Source organism: Varroa destructor, unplaced genomic scaffold (genome assembly GCF_002443255.2).
Source record: "Varroa destructor unplaced genomic scaffold, Vdes_3.0 BEIS01000007.1, whole genome shotgun sequence".
Taxonomy (NCBI): Eukaryota; Metazoa; Arthropoda; class Arachnida; order Mesostigmata; family Varroidae; genus Varroa; species Varroa destructor.
This window is the reverse complement of record NW_019211460.1, coordinates 9,766,941-9,789,423: the sequence shown is the minus strand read 5'-3', so window position 1 is coordinate 9,789,423 and position 22,483 is coordinate 9,766,941. Positions and strand designations below refer to the sequence as shown.

General features: G+C 41.9%; 1 protein-coding gene across 3 annotated transcripts in view; it reads right to left on the bottom strand.

The window, feature by feature from the left end:
* The window catches only part of LOC111254409 (zwei Ig domain protein zig-8-like), a 36,744-nt gene extending 18,145 nt beyond the window's left edge, over window positions 1-18,599 (bottom strand). For 2 of the 3 annotated variants that reach the window (XM_086974538.1, XM_022815231.2), the window contains exon 1: window positions 17,324-18,599. Coding sequence is in view for 2 of the 3 variants with exons in the window: in XM_022815231.2 (XP_022670966.1) it covers window positions 17,324-17,426 (103 nt within the window). In the remaining variant the exon portion in view is untranslated. Of the gene's footprint in view, window positions 1-5,001; window positions 5,057-17,323 lie in introns of those variants that run through there. The other variant, XM_086974537.1, reaches the window with a different exon arrangement.
* Window positions 18,600-22,483: the final 3,884 nt, after the last annotated feature.

The following is a 22,483-nucleotide window of genomic DNA, read 5'->3' as shown; positions in this document are numbered from 1 at the left end:
CGATAGAATGACTAATAATATGGTCGAAAGCAAATGATAGGGTCGCTCTTGATGGACTTCCACGCGAGAAAACCCAAGTAATAGATTGAGAAGTATGACCGTCTCGTGAAAAGAGTGAAATGACCAACAAAAGTCGTGAGGCTTGTTTTGATCCGAAGATCGAAGTTAGACAAAGTTTTACGGGTGCCTTCGCCCCAAAAATGGCCGGTTCGCTGAAACAGTTACTTCATCTATTGGTATATGTAACGTTTGCCAAATTCGTAAACGCTAAGCGATTTCTATTGGAACCGAGTGTCACTACTAGACTTACACTGAACTCGAGTTCAGTATATTCTTTACTAGCATCCAAAAAACGGCGACATGAGCACCTTTCGATACTTTTTTTTTACCGCGGCGAAGTAACCTGTAATGTCGGTTGAACTCAGGTGGTGCGACGCAATATATGCCCAAATTGTATGATACTTGCTGGTGGGAACGTTTTGAGTGAACTGTACTAAGTACCCCATTATGTGGACACGTTCAGCCCGATGCCATGCTATTTTCCGAAAAGAAGGATTCGAAAGAGAGCGTATATATGTACGCAGCTTCGACATTTGTGATCGCTACGTATCGTATCATAACGACACCATGTTCAGGATGACGGTAACCCCGGCTGTTATCGTCGCGGACTCGTACGGCGTCAAATGCCAATGGCTAGCACCCATTAGTCCGCTTTGAACACAATGGAAGTGTGTCCGGCAAATGCTTGTAGAGATCACAAGTAAGCCTACATAGCGCAACACGAAGCATGATGCGAGGCGGGCCAGTGCTTGCTCTGATTTTAAACACCAGTGCAGGAGAAACTTTACACAAGGAGCTATATATATATATACAGGATATATATATATATATATATATATATATATGAAAAGCTATGCACAAAAATACCAGCAGCGGAATAGGGATATGATTTAATATATATGAATATACTACACATTCGCTTACCATGACTGGTCAATATTGTGGACCACAGCTACTTTGATCTTACTTGTTCCTATTTACAACCTTTGGGCCAATTCTCCGTTAATACGGTTCTATTAACTGCAAAACTTGTACACGCTTCGTGGAAAAGGAAAGGTCATCTCTGTACAGCAAATGTGTGCATCAAGTGCACAGAGATACGTGTCCTAGACATTGGCGCCGCGCGGGGATCACACATGAGAAATGATATTCTGGACTCATTAGGATCTAATAACAAAAATGTTAGATTCTATCCTCGGTAGCGATATTCGATAACGCTCTTTTCTATCGCAATAAGACTATGCTTTCTCAGCAAATGCTTGCAATTCGTTTGCACACTGGGTTATATTTGATAGTAATAGGACGCCGCGGCAGCACTGTTTTACATTGGTAAAAAAAGTAGGTTTTAAACAAGGTGCCTTTCACTACCATATCGTTATTGCTAACACACTTCTCAATCCATCTACTCGTCCGCTGTCGTCAAATCATCACGTGTGTTCTGAGCAAGTTAAACCTAGGCTGGGCCAAAAAATCGTCCTTTACATAAGGGTTTCAGGGCCGCTCGGAGTCTGTGATCAGGTAGCCTTGTGGCCTATAGTAAAGGATGGTGTAACGGTTTTTGAGACAGTAAAAAAGCACGTTCAGGAGAGATTATGTCCAGACCCCGAATTCGTTCAGAGAACCCGATAGCTCTAGAATTGTAGCAACTGCGAAATAGCAAAAAAACTGCTCTCAAAGTTCACAGAAACGACAAATGTAACTGACGCATAGTAAGCCGTCATTTACCCGGTAATCATATTGTTGAGCTGTCGAGGGAGTTACCAATTGTTCGGCAGAACACGCCAGGAAAGCTATAATAATAGTAACAACAACAATAACAAAACAGTGATCTAATATGACTCGCTCCGAAGAGAGACTGAAGAATTCTGTTAACGTTTTGACTGGCATTTTCCACGTGTGTGCAGAGTTTGCAGGTAGCTTTGGGTCAAATGGGCACAGAGTACGTTGTACCCGAGCTAGACAAATATATGCGACAAAAGTTTACTTGGCATTTTCAAACATCATATTATTCTATTGTAAAAAAATTAGGGTTCGGGCAGATTTGTCGTATAGGGGTACGTCTGTATCAAGTCGTCTTTTCGCAACACTCATATGTAGTATACACGAGTTGAAAAAAATATGGTGATCAATTAACATGCCTAGGACAACGAGTCGCATGAATGCTGCCACAAACGTATGTTCTACTCATGACTATCTGAAATAATAATAAATATAAACTGTTTGTAAGTTCTGTGACCAACCATCTAAAAGATAACTCCTTTTATTAAAAGCGTGTAAGGCATGCACCTGGTTCCTTACTAACTCTCATAACCGCAAACATTAATACGTCTTCTAACGGGATTTCGGGACTCGTGACTTTGAACCTGGCATATCTTCGAACGCGACTACGCAACCCGCTAGACGTGTCTCGGTGGCCTTGTGACTGTGCAACCTCTAAAAGTATGGCTTTGTCTCATTCGCACCTGCTATAGAGATACCTTTTTGCGACAAGGACGCTTGTTACCTTGCCCCGCTAGAATTCACTTGCCTATGCCCCCCCCCCGCGGTTGATTAGCATTCTCATTGTCCCAAATTGCTGAATCGTTGACTAGGTTCTTAAAAACATGTGGCATAATAGTTTATCTTTGTCATTTACATACGACTACTAACTTCCAGAGAGGTTCATTAGATTCCTTGAGTTATGGTCCTCTATCTATAGAGCGCAATACGTTGAACAGGGAATAAAAATGCACATACTATTGATGTTTGTGCTGTTCCTCTGTATATGAGTCAAAGCTATCCTTATAAAGTTGTGTAAAGGTTGAGACGGAAGAACGCTTTTCGTATGCTTTGAAAATGATAGATTTGGATTTCTTCAATAGATATTTTTTTTTTGTTTAATTCCTTCGATAGAGTTGTATCATGTGGTATTTGTTTACTCTTAGAATGTACTTTTCTTTTTAACCAGTCACTCCGTACGCGATCGTTTGAGCGAGTTCCTAGAAAAAATAAGTTGGTCGGCAAACAGTACGTATTTAAGAAAATCTTGATAACTTTATATTTAAAGCATTACACCATCTGATAAGTTCCATCCCTGGTGTAGAATCGTCAATTTTTTAGAAGCATTCTGTCGGGGAACGCTGACTAGTATAGCAAGCTCATGTGCACTAACACAAGTCCTATTTAGCGTACGCAATAAACGTCATATACATGCTAGTATATCCTATATACTAATAAGGAATAATCCTTATTCTCCAAGAGAAAAAACATTTAGTTAGAAGAATTTTTTCCACAATCGATGGTGGGTGTGTCAACACGCCGTTAATTGTACGTCAACAGTAACAACCATAGCAGAAGCAGCACCTAAATTAGACCCCATAAGTGAACCTAAAATTCAACCGATATGGCGATTCGTTATTAAATAGTCTCGATAATGGCGGCTTACTAAATACGTGGTGCCATCACCAAAATCACTTGGATAAGTGCAACCGGACTGTCCGTTACTTGCAACGGTACCTATTAATTCAAAGATGTAAATTTGCAAATTTAATGCATTATTACACAGTACGAACCCGGCGATGCAGGACCAGTCTACGTGGCTTCTTAATAAGTCTCCCCTTTATGCGAAAATGCATACATTCAATGAATCCGACATGTCTTCTCAAGCCGAGAACAGTGTACAATCCGTATGCAGAATACATTCAGATCGACGGTTCAACAACTTAGTCGGAACCCCTCGGTGGTTACGTGAGTACAATGGAACGGGTACGACTGACTTACGATCGCTTCGAAATGGAAGCCACTTTCAACCATTGTATTTTACATAACAACGTAAATAAACTATGATAGAAGATATGATAATTAGTACGTCGATTATCATCATTATTTTTCCAGCAGATGGCAATGTAAGCCAAGTTGTTTGCCAAAATGACAGATCAGTATGCGCTTATCATGCAGTTGGCAGAACTGCTACCAGGACATCCACCGCGCTACATATCCATGTCCACAATAACCTTTTGTTGAAACTATATAATTATTCGCGGTGCACCGTCATGTTATAGCGGGAAGTACAAGCAGAGCATCAAGGACAGGAGATGGTAAACGATCGACTAGGTCGAGCACGTTAAGTTCAGGCAAAAAGTTCACGGAATTTTATTGAATTATGTTATATTATTATTATTATTGAGTTATATTATATTATTATATTATGTAGCTACGTAGCTCGTTCAATGCAGTACCTTTTTAGAAGGAACAGCCAGTTGGCCTTAGACTCATCAATTGTTTCCTGAAAAGTCATTCATGGTTCTTGCAACGAAGCTATAAAATTAACAAGTCTGACATTACAAACAACTACGGTCCGTATTGAAAATATAGACGGTAACTTTACACAAGCTGCACGATAGGCGCGACTAAATAAAGGTACTAATTTAACAATCGTAATAGTAGTAGCAGTAGTTCGTAACAGCAGACATGATCAAAGAAAAAACTAAAAGCAGGTTGGTACTTCTAAAGATTTTTTAATTTCTTATAGCAAGTTACAACTGAAAATTGCGCAGTATAGGGCACATCTAAACGAATCAACATCACTTCTACTCGCTATGTTAAGTTATGTTCTCTTGTGAAAAAGGTATGGGCCGTTTAAGTTATTATTTTCGATTTTTTTGATATTTAGGAACTGATACTGTACAATATACTCATATACAACGAAATTTTTAAGATTGCCTACTCGTCAAACAAAAATACCAATGCGCGTATTGTCATAGCGTTTAACATTTATAAACAAATTTCTTTGTTCATATTCTACATTACTGAATAACTCAGGGCTATAGTATTAGAACGGTGCTTTATCGCAGTCTCACTGCTAATTATGCGCGTTTATGAAACGATTATAAACATTTCGCTGTTATTATGTGTGTTTGTAAAAATCTAGATCTCGATAAACGGTTTGTTGATGATCATTACCCGCTCGCTGTCCTGAATAGCGGGATAATTTGGTCGACATGTGATCAGCGGCCTACAGGTCTTCGATAGTGGCCTATAAATGATTAATAGTAGTAATAAGATAAAATGCTTATTACGTGAATAAATTAAGTAAGGATAATAATATATGTATATTTATTTTTTAGTTTGTCCTTTTTTAGACTTTTTATCCTTTATACTATACATTCCTGCAATAAGATCCGTCATTAATTTTAATTACAAACATATTTATTGCGAATTTGTTGTTAATAATGATAGGCGTACTTAATCCTAGTCTTAACTCTCATTTCTCCGACGCTATTGATCTTATTGGCAAGACTGACTATTTTATCTAGCTTCGGTAGGAATATGCCTATTCGATGCCGGTGCACGATATGATTACCTCACGACCGTACGTATATTTAGCTATTCATAGATGCACATACATATACGCAGCTCCCCGCATACTGTGCGATGACATACGTGGCTTTCACGTTACACTGTTATGTGTTTCATTGTCTAGCAATGCCCCAGTACACCAATATGTGCATGACTAATCTAGCGTATCCTCGCTCACTCATTCCCCCGCCAACTGCTGCTCCAGCGGTCGCTAGCGTTCCTGGCTACTCCCTAGATTCTTTACTCAGATCGAAACCACCCGTTCATTATCCTCTATCCATCGTAGGACAATATCGAGTCGACTACTATAACGTTTGCACGTGTCTCCATCGCCAGCAACAGGACAAAAGAGTGCAGTCAACATTGTTCGTATTCGGAGGAGTGGCTGTTCTTCTTTTTTATAACTTCTGCATTCGACGATAGAACGGCTCCGCAGTCAAGCTTGCCTACTCTGGCACAATGTTACGCGGTACTCTACCTAACGACGAAAAACATTGTTTCCTCCGTAGCCGGCCGTTGGGTCACATCCGTAAGCCCCTTTCCAGTGAATACTTTATTCGTTCTGGCGATGAGGTAGGTCCTGCTGGCAATAGCACAGTGATGTACAAAATGGAAGGTATAATCACACCCGTCGCTCAAAATCTTCCTCTTTTTCGGCGCTCCTATTTGTTCCTGCCCCATGGGCTGGATCGTGGTAATCGTTTTCCGGATGCCTATTTGCGGGACAACAAACCAAAGCGGGAATAAACAGCTCCAAGCAACCATACGATGGACAACACAAAAGCATATGCCGACACTGCAAACGCATTCATAGCAATCATACCAGTAATAGTCGCGATAGCGGCTAATCTACTGCGTACGAATCTCTCACTGTTTGACCCTTTTGCAAGTTCTCTTCCTACAGATATCGTAGCACGCACATATATATAGATGACCGGTTGTAACCTTCCACGAGCCTTCCCTTAACTCTCGTTCGTCCTTCTCTGTCGTACGTTGTACAATGTGCTATTTACCCTCTCTGTCTTTCTTTCGTCTACTATCGTCATGTCGATTCCTGCCTGTGACTAAAAAAGGTCCTCGTCCTGCCCCCTACCGCCGGCAAGGGCGGTTTCAGACTAAGCAGACTTCATCTCCACTTACACCGGAGACGGCAAAACTAAAAGAGGCGTCGATGCAAATAATACTGTTAGCTCAATGCGGGAATGCACGTAGCCGTGACCGTACAGCCACACATTGAAGCTGTCATAGATGCACCATTGCCACCCCCCGTCCGCTACTTCCCACTGATGGATGTAAAACGATACGTACGTACTTATAGCATGTACGGGCCGAATGAAAATCATCTCAAATAGCGACGGACTTGCCAGATCGGCCTGATTCCTGGACATGTTGGCTCCGCGCCAGTGGCTAGACCAAACTAGAATGTAGACGGTATAATGACCACTGTGAGAAGTAGGTGTTAGAGGACAGAAGCACAAGCCAAGGCTAGGTTGACAGCAGTTTAAATTGCTGACGAAACAGAGGACGAAACGAATCACTTTCACACAGAGAATAGTTAGTATGCCAGTGGCCTGCGAAGTACTATAAACAGTGTCAGCAGGCGAATTCAAATTATAGGGCAGATCTGCTGGATGGACCTCATGGAAAAGGTAACGCTCACTACGAGGGATATGATAGCACCTCTCTGCCGCTGAGCAACAGCGGCGCCGGTAATGGGTGGCAGTTTTCCAATCATCTAGTAGCCTGCGGTGGGCGTACGATCTAATCGCGCAGTACGGTGATAAAAAGAAAGAGGGCGATCCACATAGATAGACGGGACCCTAACCCTCTCGTCGCTTTATAACCCTGTCGTTTGTACTCGTTGTCAATACTTTAGTGAAGTTAGTCCTGCCCTGTCCTACTCAATGTATACAGAAAAAGCCTCATTCGAGCTATCAGACTTCTGTGTGAACATAAGCTAAGGGCAGCCGAGGTCAACAGAGGCGAAATGCGTATTTATTTCGAATGCAGTGGACGAAACGTAGAGCAATGGTGAATGGGAGCACATAACGAGAGGAAGGTTAAGCTCGTTTATCACCAAACCGATCTCCGTACATCGAACTCGTACGCGTGTTTATTAGCTTATCGACTGTGACGATCAGATAATTTTATAATCAGCGTATATGGTGCATATCCATAGCAGTAACTATGGACGGAGCCCGTGGATTGCTCACAACTTTATAAGCACACGTATCGCGTTTGTATAATAGAATAATATACGAAGATGCCATATGCATGAATCTGAAATTCCACATTTTAATTCGTAAGACGTCGGTGGTTAAAAAAACAGCAATACATATGGTCAACAGAGTATAGAAATAAACACACTTTTTTTTGTCAGATCCATGATTTTAAATGTTTCTTTGCGTAATTCGCAATAATAGGTCTATTGGATGGAGGTACTTATTGTGAGATGTCTATGTAATCAACGACTTTTGGCAACCATACGCAAAGGATATCCATATGGAATCGCAAACACAAGCCTTTTTAATACAAGGCTGTATAATCGTTGATTAGTTTTCGCGAATTTCCAATTCATGTAAACAAACCGTCAGTAACTGTGCACGCTTACGTAACATCAGAGAAATTTTTCCTCTGATTCATTTGAATGTTCACTTAGTTCGCATATAGACGCTCTTTGTCAAATGGTCATTTGAATGCGCAAAAAAAAAGCCTGATGCAATCGTCTAAACGAATTATTTTCAGTAGGTTGTCTGCACCACCTTATGGTTGGAACAGTTAGTTTGTGCAGGTTGCACCGATTGATAGCTTAATGGGTAACATATATGCAAGGTGATCTTAGGGACACGTGCCGGTTTAGGTTCAAGTCCCGATATCGACCCACGGTGTGCTTCATGCTGAAAGCCAGCCTTTTAATAAAATTTCTGACCGCGATGCGGGACGAAGCTCAAAACATAGGGGTGACAACGATTAGCCTACTTAAGCAGACCTTCGATGACAGCGATGTATGCCGTTCGTAATTTTCGCAAAATGTATTTGTCAAGCAGCAGGAGCATATGCTGCACGTGAAAGTATATCTGTTTTTATATATTTGTTATTTGGTAAGTGAAAGGCATTCTACGAGATGACGTCTCATTGAAAAAACACGATTACTCTTTATCTACTTCTATCGATAGAACAGTGTAATACCTTCTTGTTGTGCAAACTGCCGCAATAGGCGCCCTTCCTACAAGACCCTACCACCCGTAGAGGCCTTAGCTTTTTCTGGCTGTACGTTGTGTAGCCTTTGAGCCGAACGTTTAGACCAACGCGCGTAGATCTTACTGAAATCCTCCTATACTTTAGGCAATGATATTCCGCTCAGCTAGACCAGTAAACCCGGTTCTTCCGCACCGCGGCCTTCCTGAGTTTCCATCTGGTCGACAGGCTCAGCCAGCTTGGACATGCCTTACTTCAGCTTGGACGCGTTTCCCGGCAGCATTTTTTTCGTTCCAGATTTTGTCCTCAATCGTCGTTACCGCCGATATTTGGGGAAATGAACGGAACGTAGGCTGTTATAAGGGGCAGTTTTACGATCCCATAAAGGTTTTTTGCTTGTCCTTTTATCAGCTACTACATCTCCAATTGTTGGTTGAGTTTAGGTGGGAAAATAGCTGTCGGCCATGTCGCACCATTCCATTGTTAGACGCGTTCTAAACGACATCTCAGGCCGACTTAAACGAGTTGTATTTCAATCAGCTGTGGCGACCACGATAAGTACATTAATCTTTTAGTCTAAAATTGCCTTCGATTTTCAAAGCATTTTGTAGTCATGGAGATAAAAAGTCGTTTTGTAGTGACCCATATTTATCTTTATACATATATATATGTTTGTACGGATGAAAAGCTGATAATGATTCAACGTTCGTCTCTGACTAAATATTTTTATTTTCTAAATGATTGGCCCCTAACAAACCTATTCGGGTTCGCATATAAGCTAGCCCCTATAAATTCGTGGCTAAACCACTTGTTAGTTTGCTTTTCAAATGCGTTGCAATATGGCGTAATGTTTGTTCCTTTGTTAAGTAGCAAACTCAAGCCAAAAGCTTTGTCCAGATACTATTTAAGAATTCTCATCTGCGCTTCAGGATATCATCTCAAATATTTCGTGAATCTTCCTCTCGGGTGAAGTTTCTAAGTTCGTGTATACATTTATCGCATATATGATTGCCGACAAGCGGAAAAACGACGGCATCTAGAGTTGAGAATATTGATTTTCACGGTAAGCTCAAGTCGGTAAGTTTGTATCGCGGCGATCCGCGGTATTCTTTTAGTCTTGCAGTCGCCATTTCACCGTTTGTAAAGTGAATACTGCGTGTATAATCCGAACGTCAAATAGGTCAAACAGGTCTGTACCTCGCTATTCCTTGATAATGCTAGCGGCACGTTTGAATGAAGATTCAACAATTCAACATATTTTAATTTATATGGCTATTTAAATGTACACCTATGTCACCGCATGGGATTGTGGCCTCTGGGGCGACGCACGCAGCAGCGTTCAGGACCACTAAAAACAAACCGGTTCAAAGATATAACGTGCTTTACCGGTTTCTTAGATATGATTCTAAGCAAGATTAGACTATAGTTGAACGGTGTTTTACCGAAAAATTGATCGCTTCTGTTTTCAACTTACTCAAATTAACTTTACTTTGGCTCTGATATGATATTGACCAGCTTTAGAAGCACTAGATTTGACTTGCCCTTATGTAATGCGTCACGACTCTTTTTCCCCGCTGTTACAATAAGCTACAGTTGTTAAGGTATTGATTCAATAGAGCAATCAGCAAGCGAATAAGTGCCGTCTTAGCAGAAGTTACTCTCGGATACATTTGTTTAAAAGGTGTTTGGACAAATGCCGTTGAATACTATTGATCTCACGTTAGCTGTAGTTTTTACACTCCTCGAAGGAAAAGATTTGACGCAGCCAAGTCAACCCGGCAGCACTGCAAATTGCTCTGTCATACTGATTGGAAGTTGAAACGATTGAAAAACAAACCTCTAGCAAAAATGACTATACACAGTAATGAATAATTATATTGGACGTGTTTCCGACAAAAAATCAAGTCAGGTCCCAAAATGAAAGGAATTCGAAATTAATATAATGAATGTTAAATTAAAGTTAATTGAGAGGTTAATGGGTTGAGGCTAACTGAACGCCGACTCGACCTGTGAACTTACTAAGTACCCTTCACAAACTCGAACTTACAACAGGCATGGCTCCCTGTATTCATTATGCTCGTATTGATTCAAATATATACAATTAGAGATTCGATAGTCATTTCCTTGTTCAAACTTTACCGTGACGTGGGTAGGCGACGAAGCCATTTCTTGTTGCCAGCCTTCAGGACAAACCATTCGTTTCCACAATATTATGATTTTATATACACGCACACATTGACGGATTCACACCAATATTGTATGACACAATCGATGCTCGTTTGCTTACACGTGTTAGATCGACTCTAATTAGTTCCTGAATAAGGCTACCTGATTAGAACTAATCTCATAAACGTATAAAGTAAATCGATCAACAATCGGCTACAACTAAGCATATGGACGTATACTATGGACCAAATATTAAAGGCTTCAACAGAACAGAAGCTACATTTAGTGAGTGATTGGCTATCAATGGTCTGCCAGCATCTTTTCGTCTAAGCAAGCGTCTACCTTAAACGCTTCGGCGTAAGGTATAAGGTGAAACCACAGCGCCCAATAAACGAAGACCCAGTGCCACAGTTGGACGACACGACTGTTCGCACATTGTATGTTCGTTGTCAAAGCTGCCGGCCATGTTGCTGCTCGTGAGCGCTCGAAGGCCGTAAGCTATTGAATTAGGTACGACTACGCGCTGATGGTATGGGTCGACAAGCAAACAACTAGCTTCAAGTTGCCTGCAACGTTTGTTCGTGGTTCTTTACGCTTCGAAAAAAGACCTAGCTTACAAAGAGCGCCAACGACGACGTAGCTACTACGATGTACTCTTACAATATAAGCCCCGATTACGGGGTATACAGCTCCTGTGGCTTTTGTGACATAAAGAGTCATGATCCACTCACAGCTGAAGGCCGGACTAACAAAACACCGTCAATGCAATATCTCACGCCGTTGTCAACCTGAGCGCCGGGCTCACTACATTCGCCTGTTTCGTTCGATCTTAGTTTGAGGCAGGCGCTTGGCCATCGCAAATCCGCCTTATTTTTCCTTTTACACAGCTGTCTCCCGTAGCAATCACCGCTCGAGGCGTAGTTAAGGCGCAAGCGTCTTTCAATGAAGCCGCTCAGAGCAGTACCATACAAAAAGGGACAAGAAACGTTGCCCTAAACGATTTTGCTTTTCGAGTACACAACGACCCCGTTTCCTGCCAGACGTAGATAGAACCACTGTGCGGTTCAGTAACGTACGGTAAGTGGAAAGGAAGAAGCAAGGATCGTCGGAACTATTTCCAATCTCTAAACCAGGTCACTGATGATTGGACTACGGCTCTGTTTGCCGGACGGCTTTACATCGCTGCACTCGGATGTATTTCGCGTAGGCTACTCCCAAACCCTTTCTCTGTTTGTTCATATAACAGCAGATAAGCCACTGCAGTTTCTCTCCCTATGTCTTCAGTATTTCGGTATGTACGACCACACTGGCTCAGACTTTTAGGGGAGTTTGAGCGACCGAACCAGCCCAGCCCCTTGCCAAATCTCCTCCGCGATTGCCACGACGCCTGATGCCCTCACTCGCTTGTTAGCTGGCCTCAGAGCTGCACTGGGTGAGAACCGTAATGACCTCGACAGCGGCTTAATACACCAGCCTCAGATGCTCTTTGAACTGTGCACGGCAGCAAGCAAGATATATAGATATGATCGTTCTATACGTACGGCGACGATACGTAGGAGACGTAATGATGAGACTCTAGCGTCATAGTCGCAGTAATATTTTTCTTACCGTATTGTCCTTGTCTAGTCGTATCGATTTTTGGATAAACCACAATGATCGGAGACACGAATAGCTTGCGGTGAATGGTACATAGCCAGTGACATCCGACGAAGCGACTATCTACTATTTCCTCCGTGATTAATTACTTTGAACGTACCTTCGCTGTACTCATTACATTATATGAAAGTGTCGAGATAATTATTTGGAGCCATTGGTGGACGTACAACGGGCGAGATCCTTGACGGGAAATTGAACGAAGAAATATTTTTAGCTTCAAATAACGCCAGTCAGTGGATGAAGACACATACACTATCAAAATGACCAACGAACGTCGAAGTACCGCCGCTCTACATCTGAATCTATATGCGTATGATTCCATTTAAAATTACAGTCGTAAATGCATACATATTTTGAATCTACCATATCCTCACTGACTAAATAAACGGGCTTCTATCCGGGTACTGACAGTTTAGAAGATCTCGGCGTCGTCACTTTTTAATATAATTAATGAATCTACCATCGGAAACAAACCATCATTCTAGCAGGCAGATAAATATGGTGAATAGAAATGATACTGCTATTGTATCAGATATGACAGAACATTATCTGAGATAAGCTCATCGATTGCGTGTGGCCCTGGATGACAGTTGCTTAAGTGGCATGTACGATTGTCATCAATATATAGTGCAACCGTTCGTATAACGCTGTCGATGAGGGTACAATGGGTACAAAGTTCCAATATATATAACAATATCTATTCTGATAGTATTAAAAACGTGAATCCAGCTCACACCGATTCAAAGCATATTCTTACAATCTGGATCGACTACGCTCGGCAAGAAAAAGACACTGACGTTTACCGCCGAAATTTATTCGACACGTACAGATAGTCAAATGCCACTGTATGAGACATCTGCTCGGAAGCAACCAACACGGTACGAACACACGATCTATAAAAGGGAATAACATGATTTATCAATATATATATATCTCGTAGGAATAGAATTTATTGACATTATCCCTTCCGCCAAGTTCCACCCATCCAAGAGGCAATGTGTGATTAAGTAAAGAAGCAATGATTTTTCCCTGCATTTCCAACATAAGACCAAGGATAAAAGTAGAATCATGTATGTGTCTGTGCTCGGACCATTTTCTAAACACTGTAAGCTATTTTTGTGATTTTTCGTCTGCAAGATTGGTTCGGGTAGAGAATGCTGTGCCGCAAGCGACAGGCCCCAACCTGTAAAGAAAGATAAAGCGGCCTGATCTATCTGATGTATTCCGCTTTATTTCTAGCCCAAATTGACAGGCAGTGCCATTCGCGAATCGTTTCACGATTACCTCAGCGTCAAGATAGGCGTCGAATGGCGTTAGCCATACATACGTCGCGACACTATATATCGGACGAATATCAGTAGGACACGTGTTATTAGAAAAAGGGTAATTCATTCAATCAATGCGCCTTCTACTTGGGTTGGATTAGTGCTATCCAATCGCACGCACTACCTGTCAATCCACTGAACGTTTAGTTAGGAGCGTAAGCTGTTTATATTCGACAGATCGCCCGTCAAGTTCAACATTTGCACGTATTTTTTGGTAGTCACCACATTATTAACTAATAAAACGCAATACGATTGGATATATATCCAACGATATGGAATTTGCTCCATGGCTAATGAACCGAAGTTACCTGCCTACCGACTCGGTCTTTTTTGATTGAGGGAAAATGAAGTGGATTCGTATATTCAGTTATCAGGGCTACCGGAAACGCCTGTACTACCACAGGAGAACGACAGGCACTCGATTTAATTGTGCTTCTATATTTCCTCCGCCTGTACACAATACACGTAGCGCTATGAATAGAGCGTAAATTGTAGTCATCACTTTGGATTTGCCCAAAAGGGATAATACCCTTCTTTATCCTCGTCCCCCGAAAGTTGAGCGATTAACAGACAGTGCTCGTTTAAGCTAACGGTGTTATTTTTGTGGCTTCGTACCTGTCGAGCTGGTCGAGTTCTGCAAATGAAGGACTATCATTTAGCTCATAACGAGCAAACTCTTCTATTAGGCTTTCGTATGCAGCTATTTCTATTATTTTATGTATTTTGGACAAGTATCGATTATTTAGAATACCTGATTTTGTAGCGGTGCGGTCAAGAATACCACGTATGGTAACTGCGGTCGCGGGTTCATGTACGGACCACGGTATTTTAATATGGCGCGATTAACTTAAGACAAACTATGATACAAAACATCAATGAGATTCGATAAACCGTGCTAAAGAAGACACGTTACAAATTTAAATACAACATTTATTCTATAAATAAACTCAATTCATATTGTAAATGTATAAACATATTACATCTTAGATGCTTCAATTTAATATACATACACGTACATATATATATTGTAGGTAATGACATGGGAACATAACTCAGTTATTAGCACCTGGTCCTAAATGTCTTGCCTTCGTCTACTATGGTCCGCCTATACTGCTTAATTAGGCAACGCAAAAAACGTGGCACTGCCGAAACAGATTGATTCTGGCTATTCACTACCAGGCTATTGTGTTCACTTATACGAAAGTCAAAAACGTTGGTCAGAATGAAAGGACCTACGTGGGGCACGGGTGAAAGGTTGGCTGACAGGTGGCATACATTGAACAATTACATTAATGGAATTAGGTTGTCACCTAAATCGTGTCAATGAGGGGAACGCCATATGTGAGCAATCACGACAGCTGTTCGTTGTTGGGGGGTTAGTGGTTAGTGCGGGGTGACTACGTGTGCTGGATATCACTTTGCTAGAGTTCTCTATACTAATGCGTATCAGTGGTTGCGTAAAAGTTTAGATAGCTATAAACGTTTTTTTCCTGTATTTTAAAACGCATCCTCTACATGCTCGTATGCATAGACGTAATATACGAATGTACAAAGCTAGAGGAATATGCAGCCGAGAGTATCGTAACTGGCGTTAGTTCGATCGAACGCTCTGGAAATTACAATGTCCTTCTTCCATCCTTGTCATTTACCCTTCAGTGAATCAGAAACGCTACTTAACTTAATTATAGTTATTCCTAGATATTTATTGTCGAGGTGACAGGGCATAATATATAAGTGCAACGATCCATCAGTTCCTATTGTCGTTCAAAACACTGATTTAATGCAACCATTGAGTCACCCGATGTAATTTTCCTATGAACTAAACATTTGTTCTTAGTCAGTATCATTCTGCACTTGAAGATTTTATCCTCTATAATTGATTCTCGCGCAACCCTTCCGACAGGTCTCGAAATGACGACCGTTATTTAGCTTATTCGAAGTCTGCGAGTTCGATCATCAATAGCGCGCTATGGATATAAATGTAGCATTTTTATGCTACGTAAGCTTCACTATACACGTTATTCTTTATCGTCTTCACTCACTGAGCGGAGAGAATCTACGTTTAACCGGTACGCAATTGGCAAAAATCCGTTGCGCAATTTAAGTCGGATCAGCTATTTTACGCTCTCTGCTTTAGTAAACGATCACAATCAGAATGATTACAATTAATGGTACAAAAAATACGCTAACTTGCCTACGGCCTACGGCCTACGCTCGCCAGAGAATACACGGGCTCGTTCCCGGAGCGGCTGAGCATTTTAACCTCGTAAAAAGCGCTAGAGAGAGATCTAAAATAGCAACGTTTGTGATGCATGAAAGTAGCTGCCGACGCAGTTGCCATACGAAGGCTAGAGCGGTCAAAAGCTAAGGCGCGCGTAAATTTAAAAAGTACTTGAATTACGCAGATAGCTTGAGTAACAAACTGATTAAGGTTGACGGAAGTTCAACTCTTCAGAACAGATCGACGATAGAAATATAATCGCATATTTAATGAAATGAGCGTTTCGATATCTGAGGACGATTTTAGTTTTCGATTCAGCCACAGATCAGTGTACACTTATGCTTAATAAGAGAAATTAAACCTTTTGGCTCTAATAACTAGCCTGAATAAAAATGTTTCCAAATAAGATAATCACAATAATAAAATAGCAGAAATAAAATTGATTTGCTACTAAAGGAGAATCTGATCAAGTTCAAAAGTATCAAAAATTAATAGGCATTTAAATGGTTACTCAATGTATGAGGTGCTTGTACAATTATGGTGTGAACAGCGTCATCAATATACAAACTCTAGGTTATATTGACCTCTGTGAGTATCACGTGTTACATATAATCTGCCTAATAAATAGAGCTCGAAAAGGTACCAGCTTCGTTTCTTCACCCCTCGACTGCCCATGAATGAACGATACAGCGTTTATAGAAAGCATCCTATGCAACGGAAAAATCGATTTTCTAGCAGAAAGCGCCAGCTTGCAACTGTACGTGCCATAACTGTTCAACTTAGCATATTACAAGTATATTGAAAAGGCCATTGGTAAAGTCTGGGTCATGTTCAACGAATTCGGGACTCTGCCATGTATTCCATAGAAGTCTTCGGGTCGTATCACTTTTTATAGGTTAGGATGTGAGACTTGTCGGTGCGTATCTTACTGTTTAGCCTGTATAAACCATTTTAAAGATGATTGTTGTATGGCCGAAGTGTAGCCGATGAACGCAGTTGTGACTGAATGTACGTGTAGTACGGGCTTGAAGGAACATAATCACTAGCTTTAGTGTCTACTCTTAATTGAGTCTATGTACGGAAGCGTACAATATAGTGTTTTTATTCAGATGTACTGCCTTTCCGAAGATATAAGCTCGCACGTATTTTATCAATGTTGTGTTACGCAACGGTTAGCACCGTAATAATAATCGGAGTCGAAAATACGCTATGACCACGATAAACTGGTAGTGACTTTTGCGACTAGCTTCAAACTGGCCAACCCGCTATACTATAATAACGATTTAGATCCGCGGATAATTAAACGCCGGATATTTACAATACAAGCGTAAACAGGTCAACATAAGTCCTAGACACTTACCGGCTACCAAATGAAGCTGTCTAATGAGCGCTGAGAGCGTCATTATTTCTGTAAGAGCAAGTGCCACAGTTCTCCGTTGCTTTTGTTGTCGAGGGAGCCACATTCTGCCTGTACGGTATCAAATATTAGCCGGCTTCCGACTAGCAGCCGTCGGTCGTACCCGTCATGCACTGCTATATAAATACTGTGACACAATTGATCTTGTTTTTAGCGAACTGTTACAGGTTGATGTTTTCTTTCTAGGTTCTCTTCCACCACTTTTTCGTCAGCCGCTTTATCGTCGTGGATAAGTGCCGATATTGGTGACGATTACCATTTACTTAGGTTTTTGCTTGCGTGATGAAATTTCACCATTTGAAGAATACCACCACTTTCAGTCCAGCATACGCTACGTGAGCTCGACGTACTTCGGCACCTCTCGGTGAAGACTATTGCGAGCGAACAATAACAGCCCCAATGAAAAATACAAGAATGTCCGTTGCGTTGCAGGGTCAGCTATGGCCAGGAACGGCCTGCATACGTAACCATTCTAGACAGTTGACAATGAAAAAGGCCTCAGCGACAAAGCGAAGATGACATAGATCACCACAGATAACCTGATGAATTTCTTGCGATCAACAGTAAACACTTTAGTTGACCATGGCGGGAGTAACTGTAGTTATATTCATCGTATCCAGAAGTAGAAAAATCAACACCAATTAGCACGCCCTGGCTGATGCATGGAAAAATAATGAACGGTGGACGTCTAGAACAAACCATGGGGTAATCATAGTGACGAGTCAGACGGACAATGTTACATGATCACTATTTAGGCGAAACAAATTCATATTTTACTACGCAATGAAACGAGAGCACCGCGTTTTACGCCATTAATGAAAATTCTTATCCGTCGCGTTCGAGTAGTGTGTAATTCCTTCAAGTGTAGAAATAGAAGTAACTATTTTTGGCTCTGCTACGCCATCCAGCAGAACACCAAAGAGATTCACGCACATTCATGTGAATATCAGACACGGGGCACAAGGGCAATCCTTTGATATATCATGGCGTTGGTTTGACTGATTTGGGCCCCCGCCAACTAATAAACTAAACGACCCGGGTTCAACTCACGACTGTTCACAGTCATCGTTAGATAGCGGCGCAGCCGCGTTGGCTGAACTCGCCGGTGCCCCGGATATCATCTTCAACAGCGGTCCGGTTTCACCGCCGTCACTTGAACGATATGGCGATACATGAAGCCCACATGGACTCGTCAGAGGTGAGGGCACCGTTTGGAGAGGGACTGCCACCCCCGGAGAGGGTGGCTCGTAGGGGAAAGGGTGGGAGTTGGCTGTTTTCCCGCTGGCCTCTGCTGGTTATACTGGGTCTGGCTGGACGTGTGTGTGTCATACCAGTTAGTAGACAAATAGTCACTTAGATGTAGAAAAAGCTGGCTTGTCTAACTAGTACGAAAATCAATGCGTCTTTAGTAGAGTCATAACTGGATGTTTCTATTATTATAAAGTTATTTTTCGTGACATAGTCTGATATGTGTACGATGTTGAGTTATTGCTTGCATCTTTTGACTTTGGCTATAATTGTTGATCCATATTTAGATGTCACGTTTTTCTCTATAGGTACATACTTTGCAACAAGTCACCGCTTTTTCAGGATGCAAATGATATGAATGCACTTTAGTATGATGTTAATGTAGGCTGCTACGTAGATTGACCCCATTAAATGATCTCTACTATAAAAGAAGTTGTTTTGTGTTAATTTGGCTTAATCAATACCGAGAATCTACCATGATCTCAAAACGGCCATAGGGCGCCTTTCCTGCCTACGGAACGTTTCATGGGTTAACTAGTACAACTCATATTCTCATTGCTGCTCAATGTATTATTGCTTTTTCAGGTTTGGGAGGAAGTTTTATTCTTCAGAAACAAATTCATAATAGGCTGGGTATAGGCCCGATAGCGTGTAGCAAATGCAAGTAACGTTCCGATCGCACTGGCAATAACTAGAACAGGATGTGGGTCTCAGCGCCACCCGCATTTTGGTGCGAATAAGTCGATTAATGTACGCTTGGGCCGAAGGGGGCTTTTTCTCGTGTGAGTGTGTTGACGGCAAATTATCGTTTCGCTGTCACTTTCTTTCTGGGTGGCTTGCGTACACATTGGGACGATGGATTGAAGCTTTGGGTCACTTGCACAGTTTTAGTTCAGTTTCGGTAGCCAACCTTTTGACCCTTTCCAATAAAGCAATATCCGGGTAGGACACGTCGAACTTTGTGGTCATCTTCGCCGGTCAAGACGGATAATCCTTACGCTGGTTGACATATAGTGATCAAACATTACCTAATGTTCAACTGATAAACTATGCCCAGTGTATTGCAGCAGGGGAAGCGTTAGTAAGACGGCAACATATTCAAACCTTTTTATTTTATTTTTTCAACTTTTCGAAATTGAATTTTACACACCGCACTGCGCTAAGATAGAGTATCGAAGAGTTACTTGCTTTATCAGAAATAATAATCACATAAATATATTTCTACCGTCAAAGGGTAAACGATACGTTATGAAAGGTCTGTACAGCAGCCCGCCCAACGAGCTGTCACATTCAGAGGAGTTCTATGGGACATTTAAAATAAATCTCTACCCTAATGTTACTGTCGTCCAAGAAGCTCGGAACAAATTTAGACACTGCGCAGAGGAGTTTCTGCACATTGAAGATTATATAATCTTTCGAACTCTTTCGACATTAAATACGATATAACTGTATATTTATTTGTTTCCCTACGACCGATCAACTCCGCAAGCGCTACAGTAACCGTAGGGCTTGAAATGAACTTGATTTTTTTAAGTTAAATGTTGGATTAAACTTTGAATCTAAATTCAAACGTGGCCGTTCGATTAATAATATTATGCGATTAATGTGTCTAGTGTTCCTACGCAACACTTTTAATACCCTAAAAAAACCAAGTACAAGCGTCCCTTTATTCAAAGACAAGTCTAAGCGCAAACATGGCATAGTCATAATTGCAGAATCCCGCCTTTCATCAAACAGAAGCCATATTCGTAGGGAAAATTTCTTCAAATTGCTCGATGTTAGGTGGGAAAAGGGGACTGTGGCGAAAGGCTCAGTTTAGAGTAATTGTATTGTATCGTCCAATCATTTGGCACGCAAGGTTCGTATGCCTTCCCGTATCAGAGGGCGAAGAGGTGACGTTTGATACAACGGCCAGATAACGTAGAGCAGGGGTTTAAGAGAATAGAGTCAACGTATGGACCCCTTTCGCGTGGCCTCCTGTCTGCTTTCCTTGAAGGTCCATAGCTACAAAAACTGGAAGGGAAGATGACAGCGGCCGCGGCACTGCTATAGTAGAGAGGCTCTCTTCTGCGTGCAGTGTCCAGCAAGTGCAGGATATGATCATACAACACGTGCCGCACATGCTCGTCTGTAACAGACTAGCGGGTTTCTATTAGAATTAGTCAGCAGAGAATAATATGGGATGATGATGACCGTAATGTGCTCAACGAAAACAACAATTCCGTCTATGACAGCCTCTGCCGCTATTGCCTCTATTGTTACTGGCATCGAGCAAAAGCTAGGTTAAAAAATAAAAGGCCAGAACAGAAGCGGAGCAAATAAATATAGGTGCGTAAAGGCATGAGGTGAGGCGACTGACCACAGAAAGCACTCAGGGATAGAATAATCTGACGCGATATAGCAGCAGCAGTACAAAGCGTGCCATCTTCCTACTGATGGGGATCGTACTACTGCTACTATTACTGCTGCCGTACCATTCGTGCTCTGTATATATAGCAACAACGCAGGGGCAAATCATGCGTACCCGCTTTTTTTCCGAATGTTAGCCAAAGGTTAGCGCGAGGCGGCCCTGGCGTGATCGCGACGAGATCCAGTGAAGCATCCACATTTATTTCGTCTAAGCTTGAATCGCTCGTCATCTCCGCCAGCAGCAGCGGTTGCATGACGCCCTTATATTGCTTGCTTCGTTATAGCATTGCTTGCTTTGGTCCGGATCAGTTCGCGGTTTGCATGTAGTCGTCGATCGCCGCCAGCCGCTACATCATTGTACACAGACATCTGTGTCCCAGTTCGTACGCTCGCTGCTCTTCATTTACACCTAGGTGCGTGCATATGCACATGGGTATACATGTTCCGCAAATGCCGCCATACTGCATGTGCTGTTTTTGGTCACGCATATAGCGGCAAAAATGCTAGCGGATATAATGTGTGGCAGATCCGTGATTCATACAATCTCTTCTTTTCCCTAATCTTTTATTTTGCATGTCTGCTCGCTCCTACTCCATGCACCAAGTGTTTTAGAAACTGATGTGTGGGAGCGGTCGAAATACGCTCCTAAGGGTGGCTACGAAAGTGGCTGCCATATAAAAAAAAAGGTAGAAAATGGCACGTAAGAGACTGGATGGGATATGAGATCATTTTAGAGGAAAACAGAGTTAATAGCGGTTTGAACAGATTGGGAAAACGGTATCTTTTTTTGCGTAAGGGACCCTTAGGTCATTGCCCTGGGGAAGTACTCCTCGTATCTCTAATGATGGCATAAGATGGTAGCAGTCAGCGCCCCAACTATGATTGCTAATTTCGTATAACCTACCAATGCTGAAGCAGTCCCCATTCGTCAACTGGCGACTGATTCGACCCAGACTATATAGTAGTTAGACTGAGCTGCCTTCCCAATTGTTGTCGAACCCTGGCAGACTCGCACATCCACATATACGCACACGTTCATAGAGACTTTGCTTACATAGGATACGCGCTACCGGGCATACCCCACCATATTTGTGAGCACAGGCGGTTTGGAACATCAACAGCGTGCGCGGCGGAGCGGTGTTTTTCTATCGTTTTTCTTCCTCCGCACTGTCTCCATTTCTAGACGCTCCTGTCCCCTTCAGTCATTTAGTCCTAAGTGCCCCTGACGCACAGACACTCTGTTACGCATACACTTACGTTTTTCGATCCGAGAGCAGTGAGTGATTGAGTAAAGCTTATGGATGCACATTTCTTCCTTTTCCGCCATCGCGCTCTGCTCTATTACTGCCAGGAGTACTAGCACCATTCCGCTTTTTTGAAATTCTCATTTTTTTTTTATCGACTTCGCGTCCTTCAGTTTTGAGGTGCTTTAGCTTGTGGCGCGAT